Raw genomic sequence first — 21,417 nt, forward strand, 5'->3', positions numbered from 1 at the left:
ACAAATGGCTAAAAGTTTATGAAATACATTCAACCTCAGTGATATCAGGGAAATGAAAGCAAACCACAATGAGATCCTATTTTATCCCAAGTAGAATGGCTGTTTACATAAAGGCAAAACAAAAACACAGAAAAACAAAAAAAAAAAAACAAACAAAAAAATAAAAAATAAGAAAAACCCAGAACTGGTCAACTGGTGAGGCTACAGAGAAAAAGAAACTCTCATACACTATTGATGGAAATGTAAATAAGTATACCCATTATGGAAACCAGTATGGAGGTTCCTCAAAAAACTGTAGAACTACCATATGATCCAGGAATCCTACTGCTAGATTACTTCCTTTTGGAAAGGAAATAAGTTTGTGGAAGAGATATCTGCACTCCTGTGTCTACTGCAGCATTATTCACAATAGCCAAGGTATGGAATCACCCCAGGTTTCCATGAGCAGATACAAGGATAAAGAAATTGTTTGCACACTCACACCCACATACACACATTTACATAATTGAATACTAACTCAGCCATAAAAATATTGAAAACCACGCACAGAAAGACAAACGCTGCATGATCTCATATATAGAATGCAAAAATTAATTAATTTCATAGAAATCATGAGTAGAATAGTGGCTGTGAGGAGTAGGATAAAAGAAGAATAGAGAGAGCTTGGTGATTGAAGTCAAAAGTATAGGTAGAAAGAAGAAGTTCTAGTGTTCTATAGCACAGTAGGGTGACCTTAGTTGACCATAAGTTATGTATATACAAAATAGCTAGAAGAAAAGATTTGAATATCCCAAAGAAATCATTAATGTTTGAGATGATGAACTTGCTGATTACTCTAATTTGATCATTATGTGTTATATACATGTGTTGAAATATCACATATTTATAGCACATAAATATATACAATTATGTGTTAACTAAAAATAATTTTTAAAAAATAAAATAAGGGCTGGGGTTGTGGCTCAGAGGTAGAGTTTTTGCCTCACTTATGTGAGGCACTGGGTTCAATTCTCAGTACCACATATTAATAAATAAGTCAACAACTAAAAAATTAAAAACTTAATAAAATAAATTAATTGCAAAAAATGATTCCAATATGATTACATATATATATTAATTTGGAGCATATTTAAAAGTTTAAGAACATTTAACTGGGCGCAGTAGCACACACCTGTAATCTCAGAGGCTTGGGAAGCTGAGGCAGGAGGATCAAAGCCAGCCTCAGCAACTGCAAGGCACTGAGCAACTCAGTGAGACCCTCTCTCTAAAGGAAATACAAAACTGGGCTTGGGATGTGACTCAGTGGTGGAGTGCCCCTGAGTTCAATCACTGGTACCCCTACCTTAAAAAAAATAAGAACATTTGGCATTGTATATCCAATTAAACAAATTATGTTGTTAATGTTTATTTTTAAATAGTGCTTATAAATATATTGATATATTTGTAGAAAACAATTAGAAATGTAAACAACATGGGTTATGTAATTTTATGTTTTTCTTGTCTAATTGAAATTTCCCAACTATAATGAGTAACTCATGTAAAAAACTTTTAATGAGAAATGTGGTTTCTTATGATCTTCCCTCAGTGTATGTGAAGTGAAAGTTTTTAAAAAGGAGATAAAATTGTATTTTATTTCATATTCAGATTCTTTTTTTTGTTGTTGTTGTTCTATTGGCTTTTATCCACAGATGCATCCTCCTGTCTCTAAGGACACTGTCTCCAAGGAAGCCAAAGGTAGCATACTTTTATTTTTTTTTAACCTCAAATTTGGTTACTCCATAGATTTACTAGTAACCATGTGTAGGTCACCAGAGACTCTGTTTTTCATTTAGTTGCATTTTAATCAAACAGAGCAAATGTAAGCTAGATACAGCAAAGGTACCCACTGACCTGAGAAGTCAGAGTGCCAACTATCCTCAGGTACAGATTCCTAACATTCCACATTCTTCATATTAAAATGTTTTCTTTTCTTTCTTTTTTTAAGGGTATAAAAATAGAAGGAAGTCCAAGGAACTGGTTGAAGATGGATACCTCTGAGATGTTTATGCAACCTAGAGTTGTCATGAATTTGACAGTGGATTCATAAGCAAACATGACAAGAAGTTCATATGACAGTCATCTTAAATATCTTTTCCAGTTTAGAAATTCTACGATTTTGTGTTTCAACAACCAACAGAAACTATAATTGACAGTTAAAATAGTAAGTGCAATAAATTTTATTATTTTAGTTTAATTATATTTACTTTTTTGTAATCTAAATTTTATTATTTCTGGAAGAGAAAAAAATCACCTATCTCTTAAAAAGAAAAAATGTGACAATTTTTATATTTAGTAAAGCAAGCTTTTTCCATTTATAGAATTTGGTTTCCTTAGATATATAAAATGCCACTTTGGGGAGATATTTATGCATTTAAATTTGACATTGAAATGTTAAAATTTGATAGTTATCCAGAAATATATTACCTATATTATCACCTCACATCAGAAACTAAGATATATGTGCATATAACTACCCCAGCCCTCCAAAAGAATGAAAAACCTCATTAGAAATCTCTGTCCTCATTTCAAATTTACACTTTGAAAATAGAATAAACGAAAAACAGTCTCATTTAGAGGATGACCAATATCCAGTGGTGATAGGGCTGATTAAGTTTACTTAGTGATGTGATCATTGTGTTACCTGAGAGATCAGAAGGGGAACTGGAAGAAGGAATTATTCCTGAAAATAGTAGCAAAATGAAGGTAGTTTCTCTATTATGAGTATGAAGATAATAAATAAAAGCAGAAAATTTGATCTCTTGAAATGTAAAAATTAATAAATTAACAGTGGTTCAAAGTCACAGAAAACTTAAAGAAAGTTAATGTTAAAACTTTTTAAAATTCAGAGTCCAAATTGAAAGGAAAATGGCTTAGGCATCTAACTGGAAAACATGCAATAGATTAATTCATTTAGGAACTTTTTTGGACAATTGAAAAACATGTGTATAACAGTGTATATGGTGGGGACTGTGATGATGAGAAAACACAGGCAGCCCGATCCCCACCCCAAGTTAGTATTCTTTGTTAAGTGTCAGTAGAGTAGCACATGACGTTTTCTACTAGAGTACATGATAGCAGACATCAGACTTGCAGAAAACTTTCCAGAGGGCTTAAAACAGAAGTTTAAACTGATCAAATTAAGTATGCTTATTGTAAAGTAATGTAATAAATGTTAAAATGTAATATTTTAAAAAACCATTGTGAATAAGAAAAACCCAAATTAAAACTGCTATATAGTCTATAACAAACTGTTTCTGAATGTTAAGTGTAGATCTAACAGAAGTCAGAAATCAACAATGAGGAACAATACTGTAACAATTTTCATTCTACTGGGACTGACAGATGACCCACAACTGCAGGTTCTGATTTTTATCTTTCTGTTTCTCACCTATGTGCTAAGCATAACTGGGAATCTGACTATCATCTCCCTCATCTTAGTGGATTCTCACCTTAAAACAGCCATGTACTATTTCCTACAAAATTTTGCTTTCTTGGAGATCTCATTCACATCTGCATGTATTCCCAGATACTTATATAACATAGCAACAGGTGACAAGATGATTACCTACAATGCCTGTGTCAGCCAAGTATTTTTTACTGACCTCTTTGGTGTAACTGAATTTTTTCTCCTGGCTGCCATGTCCTATGATCGCTATGTGGCCATCTGCAAGCCCCTGCATTATGTGACTATCATGAGTAGTAGAGTCTGCAGGAGACTTGCTTTTGTTGTTGGGTGGCTGGTCTGTTTATTTTAATCCCCCCACTCAGCCTAGGCCTAAATCTGGAGTTTTGTGATTCTAATATCATTGATCATTTTGTTTGTGATGCATTTCCCCTCCTGAAAATCTCTTGCTCAAATACTTGGTTTATGGAACAGACCATTATCATCTGTGCTGTACTGACCCTCATTATGACACTCATGTGCGTAGTTCTGTCCTACATTTACATCATCAAGACAATTTTAAGATTCCCTTCTGCCCAGCAAAAGAAAAAAGCCTTTTCTACCTGTTCTTCCCATATGATTGTAGTTTCCCTCACCTATGGCAGCTGCATCTTCATCTACATTAAGCCTTCAGCGAAGGACTCAGTGGCCACAAATAAGGGGGTGATGGTCCTCACTACTTCTATGGCTCCCATGCTGAACCCCTTCATTTATACACTAAGGAACAAACAAGTATAACAGGCCTTCAAGGACTCAGTCAAAAGAATTGTAATATTTTCCAAGAAATAAGGGACATGAAGTTGATGTTTGGTGAATTTCCCTAAGTCCGCTGGCAAGTTAACCTTTTCAAAACGCTCTTGCTCATCCTCATCCAGTGGCATTATCTCTACAAACCTCTTTTAAGATCACATCATTCCATAATAGGCATGTTAGTAGCTTTCAAAACTTTAAATCCTTGTTTCATTTTCAAATTTGAAGACCAGAAAATAAGATAAAAGAAAATAAGATAGATAAAAGCTTTTAGTCATTTTTTTACATTTTCAGGGACAACAGAACAACTAATCATCACCATTATTTCTTCCAGTCCAAAACTTCCAAATGATTCATTCATTAATTCACCTAATAAATATGTATTGGGCACTTTCCTTAGGATAGGTACTGTTCTAGGTCTTACAAAAAGAAGACAAAGCAAAATCAGAATAAAAAAAATCTTCCTACGCACCCTCAGAGGTAAAAAGAAGAAATGGAACAAGCAAGCTAAGTGCTTATCAGCTGAAGAACGGATGAAGAAAATGTAGTATATATACACACTGGAATACTTCTTGGCTATAAAATAAGATGAAATTCTGTCATTTACAAGAACATAGATAGAAGTGGAAATCATTATATTAAGAGAAATAAGTTGGTGCAGTGGTGCATGCCTGTAATCCTAGTGGCTCAGGAGGCTGAGGGAGGAGGATTACAAGTTCGAGACCAGCTTCAGTAATTAGTGAGACCCTAAGGAATTTAGCAAGACCATGTCTCAAAAATAAAAAATAAGAAGAGCTGAAGATGTGGCTCAGTGGTTAGGTGCTCCTAGATTTAATCCTCAGTTCAAGAGAGAGAGAGAGAGAGAGAGAGAGAGAGAGAGAAACAGAAATAGGCCAGGAACAGACAGACAAGTACTTCATAAGTACTTCACTTATGTGTGAAATATAAAAAAGTATATATCATTGAAGTTGTGTGTAGATTGGCAGTTGCAAGAGGCTAGGGAAAGTAGAATGGGGAAAGGTAAATTGATGAGTAGTAAGTTACAGATAGGAGTAAGAAGTTCTGCTGTGCTACTGCCCAGAAGAGTGACTTCAGATAACAATAATATATCAGATATTACAAAAAGCTAGAAGGAAGGATTTTGAATGTTTCCATCAAGAAGAAATGATAAATGTTTGAGAAGATAGCTTGTTTTTATCCTGATAAGAATATTATACAATGTATACAAGCATTGAAAAATCATGTAATAACCTGTAAATATGTATATTTTTTATGTTTTCATGTGTAAGTTTAAGAAATAAATTTAAATAATAAAACCAAAAGCTTAGATTGCACCAAAAATGTCATGAAATGGAATTATAAACCTTTCAATTTGAGAAAAACATCTAAAATACTAAAGCTTGAAAATTGCGAGATTTTAAAGTATATCAAACCAATAAAGTCAAAATTGTAAATAGAATAGGCTTTCCTAAAAAATGGAGTTAAAAGGAATAAGGTAATAAAATGCTATTTTGGGAAATTTAAATGTTTTTGTACTACAAAATAATCTGCCAGATGTAGGTAGTTATTAAACATTTACACAAAATGTTACTAAAATGAGCAAACACAGAGAAAATGAAGTGAAAAGAAATAATGGAAATAAAAACAGCCAAATATATGGGATCTTAAAAATTTAGATAATTTTCTAAAAGGAATATAAAAAGCTGTAAATAATATGACTGCAGTTTTATGATATAAATAGCTATACAATATAGAGTTCAAATTGTTTACCACATTCCTCCCAAAAAGCTCATATGGTTTATCATCTGGAACTAATACCTTAACCCAGAGGTATTTGAATTTACATTTTCCTACTTTTTTGTGCCTCATCTTTTCCATACGAGGTTTACATATAAAATTTTTTTTCTTCATTTTTCTATGCCTTGGTTCTTATAATAAAATTCATTCCTCCTGCCCAATCTTACATGCCCCAAACCCCAAAGATTCACCATGCAGAAACATCCTGTATGTCTGCTATTATTTTTATGTAAATATTTAAAATTTATATATCACAGCATAATGCATTACAATTCTTATTACATATATAGAGCACAATTTTTCATATCTCTGGTTGTATAGATAGTATATTTACACCAATTCATGTCTTCATACATGTACTTTGGATAGTAATGATCATCACATTCCACCATCATTAATTACCCCATGCCCCCTCCCTTCCCCTCCCACCCCTCTGCCCTATCTAGAGTTCCTCTATTCCTCCCATGCTCACCCTCCCTATCCCACTATGAATCAGTTTCCTTATATCAAAGAAAACATTCGGCATTTGATTGTTTGGAATTGGCTAACTTAGCATTAAATTTTTCTCTACCTAGATTGTCAATATTGAAAGCAGAAACTTTGTCAATATAGTTTGTGTCCTTGAGTATGATTAATTTCCAATATCTTAAAAGCACACCTTTTTTAGTAAAAACGACATTTGAATCATTGTAACAGAAAATAAAAGGGAAAAAATATTTTCAACAAGAGGAATTAAATGTATCAATGTTGAAACAAGAGGTGGGGAAGATGGCGGCGAGGGGAGTGCATTACCCCCGTGTGCTGCTTCACTGTGTGGGAGTATGACAAGTCAGGACGGCTAAAGGATATCTTGTTAGGAATTTCCAGCAATAGTGGGGTGCGCCGGAACCTGGAGGAAGGATTTCCATCGCATGAGGATCGGCTACGGGGACTCAAACGCGAGAGGTTTGTCGCATGGAGGGTAACACTGCTTATTAAGCAAATCGCCCCGCGGCTAGAGTCTGCAAGGCGCGCTGGGATAGAGACGCAGGGTTACAGCGCTGCAGTTTCTGCCAGACGCGCAAGCACCGCACTCAGGGCTGAATTCTGGGTTCGAGACGGGGAAGGAAGCGGTCCATCTCGGTTCTCCACACCGGTCAGACCACAGAGGAGGCCAGCAGCCACCATGTTGGTAAACTGACGTCACCACACCTGTTTTTGACTGACCGCAGCTCATTCAGCCATAGAACAGGTAATTTCAGGCTGCAATTCGCCTGCGGCTTGCAGACAGATTGCTAGGGTTCAGCGCCTGGGGGCTTCTTAAAATCTGATCTTATCGGAGTGAACACGGAGCGCGGGGCGGCCGAGTTCCGGCTCCCGGAACCGTCCCGGAACCGCCCTGGCTCAGGGCTGCGGAGCCCGCGGAGGCTGCTTCTTGGACCCTGCTACTATCAGAGCATACACCAAGCACTAAGCGGCCAAATTCCGGCTCCCGGAACTGAGCCCGCGGGGGCTGCTTCTTGGAGCTTACACTTATAGGAGCTTACACCGAGCACGGAGCGGCCGAGTTCCGGCTCCCGGAACTTCCCTGGACCGGGGCTAGGAGCCCGCGGAAACTGTGTCTCGGTCCGGGTCCTGCTGAGGGCAGGTCAGGACTCACCCATTGCTTGGGTTGCCTGGCAAGGGGAACGAAATGCTGCCATTCGCATAGGATACCAACATGGCAGAGATCTGATGTCAGCAGAAAGCGGTGGAGGAGAGATCTTCATCAATACCAGCGGTGACATAAGCAGTTGGTCTCCTGGTAAGGGGGGTGAGGCTCAGTCACCCGAGTCTCCTCAATTTGTCCTCGAGCCAGAGGGAAGGAGCCGGGCCGCCGCCAGCCCCCGGAGCAGGCCCAGCGGCTCGCCAGCGTGGTGACCGCGTGACCCAAATTGGAGAGGGGGCGGAGCGGAGCCGCCACCCACACCCGCCAGGTGGGCAGACCCACGACCCAGTAGTACATGGGCGTGGTAGGAGGGGCAGGGCAGAGCCGCCCTCGCGCTGCAAGGTAAACAGACCTGTGACAGCCTGGCGGGTCAGGCCCAGTGGCCTGCCAGTGTGGTACACACGTCACCCCAACTCGAGTAGGGGCAGAGCAGATCCTTATCCCACGCCCGGATCAGGCCCTGCCGGTGTGGTGGTCACGTGACCCCAATTGGAGTGGGGGTGGAGCGGAACCGCCACCCGTGCCCGCAGGGTGAGCAGACCAGTGATCAACCTGCAGATCAGGCCCAGGGGTCCGCAGGCATGGTAGGAGGGGCAGGGCAGATCCGCCGCCCGCGCCTTCAAGGTAGGCAGACCTACAACAGACCGGCGGATCAGGCCCAGGAGCCTGCCGGCGGGGTACAAACACCACCCTAATTGGAGTAGTGACAGAGCAGAGTCGCCTCCCTTGCCAGGAACAGACCCAGCATCCTGCAGGCGGGGTAGTCACGACACCCCAATTGGAGTAGGGGCAAAGCAGAGCCTCCACCCGTGCCCGAAAGGTGGGCAGATCTGCGACCGACCAGCGGGACAGGCACAGTGGCCTGCTGGTACGACAGACACGTCACCCCAATTGGAGTAGGGGCAGAACAGAGCCGCCACCAGCTCCCAGAACAGGCCCAGTGACCTGCCGGCGTGGTAGCCACGACACCCCAATTGGAATAAGGAGAGAGCAGAGCCGCCGCCCGCACCTGCAGGAAAGATACGCAAGCAGTATGAAAAGACAAGGAAAGAAAGGACCACAAGCAATGCAGGTCAACGCAACTTTAGAAGAGGTAACAGCTGCAGCAGATGGAATGTCAGATAAAGAATTCAGGATATACATGCTTCAGATGATCTGGAGTATCAAGGAAGACATTAAACAGCAAAATCAGACAATGAAAGATCACTTCGACAACGAATTACGCAAACAAATCCAGGAAGCAAAGGATCAACTATACAGGGAGATAGAGGTTATAAAAAACAAGCAATCAGAAATCCTAGAAATGCAGGAAGCAATAAACCAACTTAAAAACTCAATGGAGAATACTACCAACAGAGTAGAACACTTAGAAGATAGAACATCAGACAATGAAGACAAAGTATTTCAACTGGAAAAGAACATAGACAGCTCAGCAAGACTGTTAAGAAACCATGAGCAGAACATCCAAGAAATATGGGATAACATTAAGAGACCAAACTTAAGAGTCATTGGGATACAAGAAGGTACAGAGCTCCAAACCAAAGGAATGAGCAGTCTATTCAATGAAATAATACAAGAAAACTTCCCAGACTTGAAGAATGAGACAGAATCCCAAATCCTAGAAGCCTACAGGACGCCGAATGTGCAAAATCATAAGAGATCCACACCTAGACACATTATAATGAAGATGCCCAACATACAGAATAAGGAGAGAATTTTAAAAGCTACAAGAGAAAGGAAGCAGATTACATTTAGGGGCAAGCCAATCAGGATAACAGCTGATCTTTCAACACAGACTCTGAAAGCTAGAAGATCCTGGAATAACATATTTCAAACACTGAAAGATAATGGGTTCCAACCAAGAATTGTGTATCCAGCGAAATTAAGCTTCAGGATGGAGAATGAAATTAAAACCTTCCACGATAAACAAAAGTTTAAAGAATTCACAGCTAGAAAACCATCTCTTCAAAACATCCTAGCCAAAGTATTACAGGAAGAGGAAATGGAAAATAACAATGAAAACCAACAGTGGGAGGTAGGACAGTAAAGGGGGGGGGAAACAATCAAAGAGGAAAACAAACAATGTTTAGTAACAGAAATAAACAAATATGGCTGGAAGAACAACCCATATCTCAATAATAACCCTAAATGTTAATGGCTTAAATTCACCAATTAAGAGACACAGGCTAGTAGAATGGATCACAAAACAAGACCCAACAATATGCTGCCTACAGGAGACGCATTTGATAGGAAAAGACATACATAGGCTGAAGGTGAAAGGTTGGGAAAAATCATATCACTCATATGGACTTCGGAAACAAGCAGGCGTGTCCATACTCATATCAAATAAAATAGATTTCAAGCCAAAGTTAATCAAAAGAGATAAAGAGGGACACTACATACTGCTTAAGGGAACCATACACCAACAAGACATAACAATCATAAATATTTATGCCCCAAACAATGGTGCAGCTATGTTCGTCAAACAAACTCTTCTCAAGTTCAAGAGTCTAATAGACCACCACACCATAATCATGGGAGACTTCAACACACCTCTCTCGCCACTGGACAGATCTTCCAAACAAAAGTTGAATAAGGAAACTATAGAACTCAATAACACTATTAATAACCTAGACCTAATTGACATATATAGAGTATACCACCCAACATCAAGCAGTTACACTTTTTTCTCAGCAGCACATGGATCCTTCTCAAAAATAGATCATATATTATGTCACAGGGCAACTCTTAGACAATATAAAGGAGTAGAGATATTACCATGCATCTTATCTGATCATAATGGAATGAAACTGAAAATCAACGATAAAAGAAGGAAGGAAAAAGCATACATCAATTGGAGAATGAACAATAGGTTACTGAATGATCAATGGGTTATAGAAGACATCAAGGAGGAAATTAAAAAATTCTTAGAGATAAATGAAAACACAGACACAACATATCGGAATCTATGGGACACATTGAAAGCAGTTCTAAGAGGAAAATTCATTGCTTGGAGTTCATTCCTTAAAAAAAGAAAAAACCAACAAATAAATGATCTCATACTTCATCTCAAAATCCTTGAAAAAGAAGAGCAAAACAACAGCAAAAGAAGTAGAAGGCAAGAAATAATTAAAATCAGAGCTGAAATTAATGAAATCGAAACAAAAGAAACAATTGAAAAAATTGACAAAACTAAAAGTTGGTTCTTTGAAAAAATAAACAAAATCGACAGACCCTTAGCGATGCTAGTGAAGAGAAGAAGAGAGAGAACTCAAATTACTAGCATACGGGATGAAAAAGGCAATATCACAACAGACACTTCAGAAATACAGAAGATAATCAAAAACTATTTTGAATCCTTATACTCCAATAAATTAGAAGATAGTGAAGGCATAGATAAATTTCTTAAGTCATATGATCTGCCCAGATTGAGTCAGGAGGATATAGAAAACCTAAACAGACCAATATCAATTGAGGAGATAGAAGAAACCATAAAAAGACTACCAACTAAGAAAAGCCCAGGTCCCGATGGGTATACAGCAGAATTTTACAAAACCTTTAAAGAAGAACTAATACCAATACTTTTCAAGCTACTTCAGGAAATAGAAAAGGAGGGAGAACTTCCAAATTCATTCTATGAGGCCAACATCACCCTGATACCTAAACCAGACAAAGACACTTCAAAGAAAGAAAACTACAGACCAATATCTCTAATGAACCTAGATGCAAAAATCCTCAATAAAATTCTGGCGAATCGGATACAAAAACATATCAAAAAAATTGTACACCATGATCAAGTAGGATTCATCCCTGGGATGCAAGGCTGGTTCAATATACGGAAATCAATAAATGTTATTCACCACATCAATAGACTTAAAAATAAGAACCATATGATCATCTCGATAGATGCGGAAAAAGCATTTGACAAAGTACAGCATCCCTTTATGTTCAAAACTCTAGAAAAACTAGGGATAACAGGAACATACCTCAATATTGTAAAAGCAATCTATGCTAAGCCTCAGGCTAGCATTATTCTGAATGGAGAAAAACTGAAGGCATTCCCTCTAAAATCTGGAACAAGACAGGGATGCCCTCTCTCTCCACTTCTCTTCAACATAGTTCTCGAAACACTGGCCAGAGCAATTAGACAGATGAAAGAAATTAAAGGCATAAAAATAGGAAAAGAAGAAATTAAATTATCACTATTTGCAGATGATATGATTCTATATCTAGCAGACCCAAAAGGCTCTACAAAGAAACTATTAGAGCTAATAAATGAATTCAGCAAAGTGGCAGGATTTAAAATCAACACGCATAAATCAAAGGCATTCCTATATATCAGCGACAAATCCTCTGAAATGGAAATGAGGACAACCACTCCATTCAAAATATCTTCAAAAAAAATAAAATACTTGGGAATCAACCTAACAAAAGAGGTGAAAGACTTATACAATGAAAACTACAGAACCCTAAAGAGAGAAATAGAAGAAGATCTTAGAAGATGGAAAAATATACCCTGTTCATGGATAGGCAGAACTAACATCATCAAAATGGCGATATTACCAAAAGTTCTCTATAGGTTTAATGCAATGCCAATCAAAATCCCAATGGCATTTCTTGTAGAAATAGAGAAAGCAATCATGAAATTCATATGGAAAAATAAAAGACCCAGAATAGCAAAAACAATGCTAAGCAAGAAGTGTGAATCAGGCGGTATAGCGATACCAGACTTCAAACTATACTACAGAGCAATAGTAACATAAAACAGCATGGTACTGGTACCAAAACAGGCGTGTGGACCAATGGTACAGAATAGAGGACACAGAAACCAATCCACAAAACTACAACTATCTTATATTTGATAAAGGGGCTAAAAGCATGCAATGGAGGAAGGATAGCATCTTCAACAAATGGTGCTGGGAAAACTGGAAATCCATATGCAACAAAATGAAACTGAATCCCTTTCTCTCGCCATGCACAAAAGTGAATTCAAAATGGATCAAGGAACTTGATATCAAATCAGAGACGCGCCGTCTGATAGAAGAAAAAGTTGGCTACGATCTACAGTCGGTGGGGTCGGGCTCCAAATTCCTCAATAGGACACCCATAGCACAAAAGTTAATAACTAGAATCAACAAATGGGACTTACTCAAACTAAGAAGTTTTTTCTCAGCAAAAGAAACAATAAGAGAGGTAAATAGGGAGCCTACATCCTGGGAACAAATCTTTACTCCTCACACTTCAGATAGAGCCCTAATATCCAGAGTATACAAAGAACTCAAAAAATTAGACAATAAGAGAACAAACAACCCAATCAACAAATGGGCCAAGGACCTGAACAGACACTTCACAGAGGAGGACATACAGTCAATCAACAAGTACATGAAAAAATGCTCAACATCTCTAGCTGTCAGAGAAATGCAAATCAAAACCACCCTAAGATACCATCTCACTCCAGTAAGATTGGCAGCCATTAGGAAGTCAAACAACAACAAGTGCTGGCGAGGATGTGGGGAAAAGGGTACACTTGTACATTGCTGGTGGGACTGCAGATTGGTGCAGCCAATTTGGAAAGCAGTATGGAGATTTCTTGGAAAGCTGGGAATGGAGCCACCATTTGACCCAGCTATTCCCCTTCTTGGTCTATTCCCTAAAGACCTAAAAAGAGCATGCTACAGGGACACTGCTACATCGATGTTCATAGCAGCACAGTTCACAATAGCAAGACTGTGGAACCAACCTAGATGCCCTTCAATAGACGAATGGATAAAAAAAATGTGGCATTTATACACAATGGAGTATTACTCTGCATTAAAAAATGACAAAATCATAGAATTTACAGGGAAATGGATGGCATTAGAGCAGATTATGCTAAGTGAAGCTAGCCAATCCCTAAAAAACAAATGCCAAATGTCTTCTTTGATATAAGGAAAGTAACTAAGAACAGAGTAGGGACGAAGAACAGGAGAAGAAGATTAACATTTAACAGGGATGAGAGGTGGGAGGGAAAGGGAGAGAGAAGGTAAATTGCACGGTAATGGAAGGAGACCCTCAGGGTTATACAGTGGAGGGGGTAGAGAGAGAGGAGGGGAGGGGAGGGGAGAGGTGGGGAGGGGGGAGGGTGGATGATGGGAAAGGCAGCGGAGCACAACAGACACTAGTATGGCAATTTGTAAATCAATGGATGTGTAACTGATGTGAATCTGCAATCTGTGTATGGGGTGAAGGTGGGAGTTCATAACCCACTAGAATCAAAGTGTGGAATATGATATGTCAAGAAATTTGTAATGTTTTGAACAACCCACAATAAAAAATTAAAAAAAAAAATGTTGAAACAAAAGATGAATTCATGCTATATTGATTATAACATAAATATGCTTCCTGCATTTCATCTTTGCTTGCTGCTTTCAGTGAATATATAGTTCAAATTCATTGTACACATATACATTAATTACTCTATGTATCATGTTATTGATTTTCTTGTTTATATTTAAATTGTACAACATGATATACATGATGAAATGATTAGTACAATCAAGAAAACTAATATACCCATCATCTCAAAAAAGTTTTTGTTTTGTGTAGAGGCACCTGATATCTCATCAATTTTTCAGTATAAAATACAATATTATAAATTATAGTCTTCCTACTGTATATTGTCTCTAGATTTATTCATTTTGCATAACTTCAAGTTTGTACCCTTTGACCTACATTACATAGATTGGTTGAATATCAAACATTTTATTTTCCTAACAGATTCATCCAGATTCTGCTCTGTTGGTTGCATGTTTCCTAGTAAAAGATATAAAATCACAGACCCTGGGATTTTTCAAACTTATTCCCTGTTTGAAAAGTTAACCTTGATGTAATAGTATCTAAATTCAGATCCTGTCATTTCTACTAGCTGTGAGATTTTTACCAACTCACCCTATTTCTTTAAGGCATTTCCTTTTGATTGAAGCACTTAATCCACTTTTTTTTTTTAAAAAAAACAACAGCTGTATTAGTACATCAAATACCATAGTGTACACCTTAAACATATGTAGTAAAAATAATAAACATACCTTTATTAATATGTGATTTATATACATTTGAAGTATAAATTATCATTGCACAACTGAATATAAAAATCAAATTATTTTTGTTATATTTACAAAGTTGTGCATACCTCACCAGAATCTAACTTTGGAATATTTCTATCATCCCAAATGGAACCCTGTTAACTTCAGCCATCACTTTTCATCTATCTCTTTCCACACTTTTTCCCAGCTTGAAACAACAAATATACTCTCTTCTATTATTGGTCAAAAGACACAGAGTTTCAGTTAGGAGGTCTGTTGTATATCAGGGTGAATATATTGAATAACAGTATATTGTATATTACAAAACAGTTGAAAATAAGTTCACATCTCTAAGCACGAAAACATGGGAGGTGATGGATGCAAGCACATGGCCACCAAATGATGGAGGCAGGAGACAGGAAGCAAACCTCGGATCAGCAAGCTTTCCTCTATTCTGCAGCAAAGTCCATTGATCAGACTTGGGAGGGCTCATTTCTGGGTACAGGAAATGGCCCTCTGGGTTACAGAAGGAGTTTGGGTTTTATAGTTCACAATGAGGGTGACTTAATCAATGGATACTGCAGATGTGCAGTTTGGACAGTCAGGGACCTAGTTGTGCAGGTTAAAATTTTAACTCAGGAAGGCAGTTGTAAAAAGGTAAACTTGTTGTCATTGGGGAAAACTCAAAACTCAGTGTTCACTGCTTATCTCTGGTACCCCCTGTTATCTAGAGCTTCACTATTTGCTTTTCTCCTTCCAGGACTCATCTGCAATAGGAAAGGGTAAAAGTCCAGGCTCAGCATTTTGGTATTTGCCTCCTTCCTTCAGGACCCATTGTGTTTGGGAAGGGATGAAGCTTTGCTTTTGGTGGAGATGCTGATGATGAACGGGGAAAGGATGAAAGTTTGCTTTTTCCCTTAGGGCCCATTCTTAATGTTTGGATAGTTTCCCTCCCTCCCCCCAAGCCATACTATCCCTCCATGTTTTTCTTGGGGAACTGTCTTGTAGAAGTATTATTTTCCATAATGCTTCAGTGGATATGCTAATTAGCATACTTTGATCAGTCCTCATTGTACACATATATCAAATATATATATCACATATATACAATTATGGTTTGTCGAATTAATTCTGTCATTAATTTCATTTTCTTTTTTGAGATTTGGATCATATGTGACTCTAATAAAAATATATTTATTTTATGTGAGCTTCAAGTATTCTTACACTCTGTGGAATTATAAGAAATTTTCTTAACTCAACAATATTTTCATGCAGTAGATTCTATTATATTTCTATTCCCAGAGTAATTATAAAATCAATTTTATGAAAGAATAAATTTCTTATTGTGAAGACCTTTCTGTAGATTTGAAGACACAGAAATTCTGATTTTAACATACTAGATTTTACTATATGTACTAGTATGTATAGTAAAATGATTTTAATGCACTAGATTTTAACATAATTTAAAATACCATATATGTTAGTGCACAAAAAGAAATTGACATTTCTGCTTTCTTTTAGAATGCTCACAGTTGAATCTAGGCATGTTTATTGAAATTATTTATTTGTTTTGACTGAAGAATTTTTATGGTTTGTGTAATAAAAATAACATTCTGAGAAAGGAAGCTGAATGATATTTTTAAATCTTTATGTAAAATATATTTTTTGGCATAAAAATTGATAAATCAGAAAAAGAAATGGATCTTTTAGTTACTTTGTGTGCTAACAATTAATTAAAAGAAACTGGATTAGTTTTGCTTTTAATGAGATTCTTAAAGTTGTCCTACGAGTCTCTTTTAATGATCCACATGCTTTCTCCTGTCTCTAAAGTCCATGTTCCCATTGTTACTACTGTAGGTTTGATTGTTTTTCCGAAAGTTCATTACACAAATGATTCATTAGTGGTTTTGAACCTGGGTCACAAAGGACTTTTTTGTTCATTAACTTTGTTGCAGATTTGGCAAATAAAATAAATGTCTAGCTTCAAATTGGAAAACCCTTTCTCTGAACAAAAGAGTTCTGAACATCAATTATTCTAAAGGTAACAAGAGTTCCCTTGAACCCACTTTTCAGTGATAGTTAAATAGTTATGATAGTTATGATAGCACTATGTCTATTGTGCGAAAGTTGGTGGAATTTATAAAAGAGAAAAATCAAGGATATTGTTAGTGTTGAAGTGACCAAATTCAATCAGTAGTGGCTAAAAATTATCAAGTTCATTCTTAACATTTTCAAGTTGTGTCTGTAAAAATACATGTAAACAACTAATAGAGGAAGGTTATGATTAACTGCCAGAAGGGTAAATATAATAAATTCTGTCTTTAATTTCATTTTCTTTTTTGAGATTTGGGTCATATGTGACTCTAATAAATGAATCTTTCCTGATTGCACTAAAATTTAGAAATGCAAATTCATGTGGTATTAACAGTATTTTTAGAGTGCTTTAATCTTGGGTACTGTATAGATATTTATAAGATTATATTAAACAACAATGAAAGAGTAGCATAATTTGAGTCATGTGTAAAGTAGTAATATCTCCAATGAAAGTTTCTGGAAACTAAAAACTAGAAACTACTGGCTATTTCCCATAAAACTGGATACTGTGGGACAGAGATAAAAATGGAGAAATACAGAGAATTGAAGAGAAGAATACTCCAGATAATCCATGTAAAGTGTTTATTTCAATGTCTAGTCTATAGTAAAGTTTTAATAATTAAAACACACTAATTTGATTATAAAGAGTACAAGGTGAGAAGTAAAAAGGAGTGTGGAAAATCATGATTTTCACTTTGGTCGTGTTTAGGGTACATCTAATTATATGATTGAGATCATAAAGAGCAATAACTTTTTAGAGCTGAGAAATTCAGGAAAATAATCCATCAGGAAGAAATAATGCAGCATTAAGAACTATCAACATAAGAGACACCAGCAAGAAAATAAATGTCTAGAAATGACAAAGCAAAAAGGTGAGAAAGTCAATATGTACATAACAATAGGAAAGTAAACAGAGGCTACTAGAAATACTGTGTGGTTGAAAACACTTCTGTGCTGGGAAGGGTGGCACACTCTAATAATCTCAGCCATTGGAGAGGCTGGGATAGGAGGATCACAAGTTCAAGGCCAGCCTGGGAAAATTTGTTGGACCCTGTCTCAAAATTAGGAAAAGGAAAGAAAGAAAACACACATTATAACGTTATACTTAGAAATTTCCTAAACTTCAACAGAAAAAGAGAGGTGTTTGATAAACTTTCATATAATTCATTTATTTAAAAACATGGGGACAAAACATGATTTCAGTATACTAATAATTGAATGTTTGGTAACCAACAAAAGGATAATAATTATGAATCAGGGCACTGAAGTAGTTAAATTATATTTATTACTCATTATTTATAAATATTTTATATAATATATTATCACATAGTATATGTACGAAGGGTAATAATTTTTTCTATTTTACACTAACATACTGAGTCACAGTGAAATCAAACAATGCTTGAAGAAATGTGTAATAGTTTAAACCTGATACATTTTGAACTTTGGGATATTAATACAGCATTTTGGAATGAGCTCAACACTTATAGATATTAAAAACTAAAAACAGTTGTGATTTTCATAGGTATGTATTCCATATCTAACTTATCATCCTATACAATAAACTCATTCTCAAAATACTCTTTCTTATGTACCACAATAGGGAAGGAGTATTATAAATAGAAAATTATGAGGAAAAATCAGGGGAATAAGTAAGGAAGTAGTTGTTTAAAGAAAACACAAGTGTACTTGATATCTTAAGCCACAGAAAGAGAGCCTGTATAATTAACTGTTTGTGTGATATAATTGTATTAATAATAAGACTTCAAGGAAACATGAATATGAAAAAGAAAGTTTAAAATTCAGCTTTAGGATTCACAGAGTGAATAAGGAAAATCTCTCAATCTTACAAAACACTAATAATCAAATCTAACTGTTTGGGAAAATTAAATCTGAGATTCAGGTAAAATAAAAAAATGGGAGTTCATAACCCACTTGAATCTAATGTATGAAATATGATATATCAAGGGCTTTGTAATTTTTTGAACAACCAATAAAAAAAATGAGATCAGAATGCAATAAGAAGAAAGCAACCATAGCATTTTGGAATTGGTATAGATAATGCAATTTGATATTTTTAATGTACCCTGAAATGACCAAAAATATGTAATTATAGAACCTAAGCTGCTGTGAATGACAATATTTGTAAACAAAACAGTTAAATACATGTGAATGGGTTTTCAAGGTTCTTTATCTGTGAATTACCATCACACACAAACATCTCTGAATTTTAAATGCAAATTAAATAGAAGTGAGAATCCAATTATGAGAACTCACACAGTAACAACATTTATCCTGCTGGGACTGACAGATGACCCACAACTGAAGGTCGTGATTTTCATCTTTCTCTTTCTCACCTACATGCTGAGTATAACGGGGAACCTGGCAATCATCTCCCTCACCTTCCTGGATGCAGGCCTCAAAACTGCCATGTACTTTTTCCTACAAAACTTCTCCTTCTTAGAAATCTCATTCACAACTGCTTGTATTCCTAGATACTTGTACAGCTTATCAACAGGGGATAAGACCATCACATATGACAGTTGTATCATTCAGATATTTTTCACTGATCTCTTTGGTGTAACAGAATTTTTTCTCCTCGCCACCATGTCCTATGACCGATACATAGCTATCTGCAAACCCCTACACTATGTGACCATTATGAACACTAGGGTCTGCAGAAGACTCATCCTTTGTTGCTGGACAGTTGCTTTGTTACTCTTACTTCCACCACTTAGCCTGGGCCTGAATCTGGAATTCTGCAACTCTACTGTTATTGACCATTTTGTCTGTGATGCAGAACCCATCCTAAAAATCTCATGCACAGAAACATGGCTCATAGAGCAGATGGTTATAATTTGTGCTGTGTTAACTTTTATCATGACTCTCATATGTGTCGTTCTATCCTATGTATACATCATTAAGACTATTCTGCAATTCCCTTCTGCCCAACAAAGGAAAAGGGCATTTTCTACCTGTTCTTCCCATATGATTGTGGTCTCCATAACCTATGGGAGCTGTATCTTCATCTATGTTAAGCCTTCAGCAAAAGATTCAATGGCTATTAATAAGGGGGTAACAATCCTTTTTACATCCATCAGTCCCATGTTGAACCCCTTCATTTACACACTGAGAAACAAGCAAGTAAAACAGGCCTTCAAGGACTCAGTCAAAAGAATTGCATTGTTCTTAAATAAGTAATGGAATTTGCTAATGTAAAAGTATTTTAAGTTTACTGAAAGGATTGTTGATTTCTAAACATGTCTTTGACTTTTTACATCAGTCCTCTCCTTGCAAGGAAGGAGTTTCAGGATAAGTTTTCTCAAAAACAACAACAACAACAACATACTTCCAGGCAACTAAAAGTCTTCACATAATAGCAAATCTCAATAGAAACTGCTAATAAAATGAAACAAAAAAAAACCAGAATCAATGCATTCATCACATATTTGGGATTGAGTAAGTGTGTTCATAGAATTTGCCAATTCTAATATTGAAAGCCTTTTCTACATTTCAGGCATTGGGGATGAAATAAATAGAAAACCCACTAATTCCTTGTCCTTTTGAGACTTGTGTTTTAATGGATCCATGGAACCAATGAATTAAAAAACATGATAAAACATATTACACATAAATTATAAACACAGAAAATAACAACTATAAAACAGATGCATTTCAATGTTTAATAAATATCTTTATAAATGTTCATGTCAACCTGGAAACTGAATTATAAAATATGAAATCCTACAATTTTGAATATTCTAAAAACCACAGTTTTTCATGAAGTAACATGATAAAGATCTTTTTTAAAAATATTTTTAGTTTTGATGGACCTTTATTTTATTTATTGTTATTGGTGCTGAGTATCAAATTGAGTGCTTCACACATGATAGGCAAACGTTCTACCACTGAGCCACAACCCCAGCCCTAAAAATTTTTGAAAGACTAATATTTACAAGGAAAATGTTCATGTGTCTATATCTTTATTTCGTTTTATGATTTATCAATAACTAATCATTTGCTGTTGAGAAATTAAAATTATTAGATGTTAGGGTCTGTAAACAAGTCAAGATGGCGCCTGGCATTTTGCCAGAGGGAGTGGTTTGTGAAGTAACGCCAGCGAGCCATTAAGTGTGGAGATTCCTTATTGGTTGACTGATGTATCCAGTTTATGTTAATTAAGATAAGCTGTGTGGAATCTATATATACCCCTCCTGTCCTACAATAAACGGCTCCCACTCCTGCTGTATCAATGTACACAAGTTGCTCGTCACCCCCTGGCTATTTTGCCCTGCCAGCCGGACTGCGGCAATTAGATGATTAGAAAATAACTTAAAAAGTGAGAAACATGAGGGGCTGGGGATATAGCTTGGTAGGTAGAGTGCCTGCCTAGCATGCACAAGGCCCTGGGTTCAATCCTAGCATCACTGAAAAAAGAAAAAGAAAAAGAAAAATATGGAATGTATGTAAATTAATTAGCCATATAAATGACTACAACCCAAAGTAAATTTATGTAAGCTGTATCTCCATCTAAATTTAAACTTTCA

General features: G+C 36.5%; 1 protein-coding gene and 1 pseudogene across 1 annotated transcript; both read left to right on the forward strand.

Annotated features, from left to right (window-relative positions):
* The first annotated feature begins 3,335 nt into the window (after positions 1–3,335).
* On the forward strand, positions 3,336–4,270 carry LOC124108287 (olfactory receptor 6C2-like; annotated as a pseudogene).
* Positions 4,271–19,135: 14,865 nt separating this feature from the next.
* LOC124108293 (olfactory receptor 6C2-like) lies at positions 19,136–20,071 on the forward strand. Its single transcript, XM_046466740.1, has one exon. It carries the CDS (start codon positions 19,136–19,138, stop codon positions 20,069–20,071), a length of 936 nt encoding a protein of 311 aa, XP_046322696.1.
* Positions 20,072–21,417: the final 1,346 nt, after the last annotated feature.

This window comes from Marmota monax, unplaced genomic scaffold (genome assembly GCF_021218885.2).
Source record: "Marmota monax isolate L192 unplaced genomic scaffold, Marmota_monax_Labrador192_F-V1.1 WCK01_AAM20220418_F8-fsc00151, whole genome shotgun sequence".
Taxonomy (NCBI): domain Eukaryota; kingdom Metazoa; phylum Chordata; class Mammalia; order Rodentia; family Sciuridae; genus Marmota; species Marmota monax.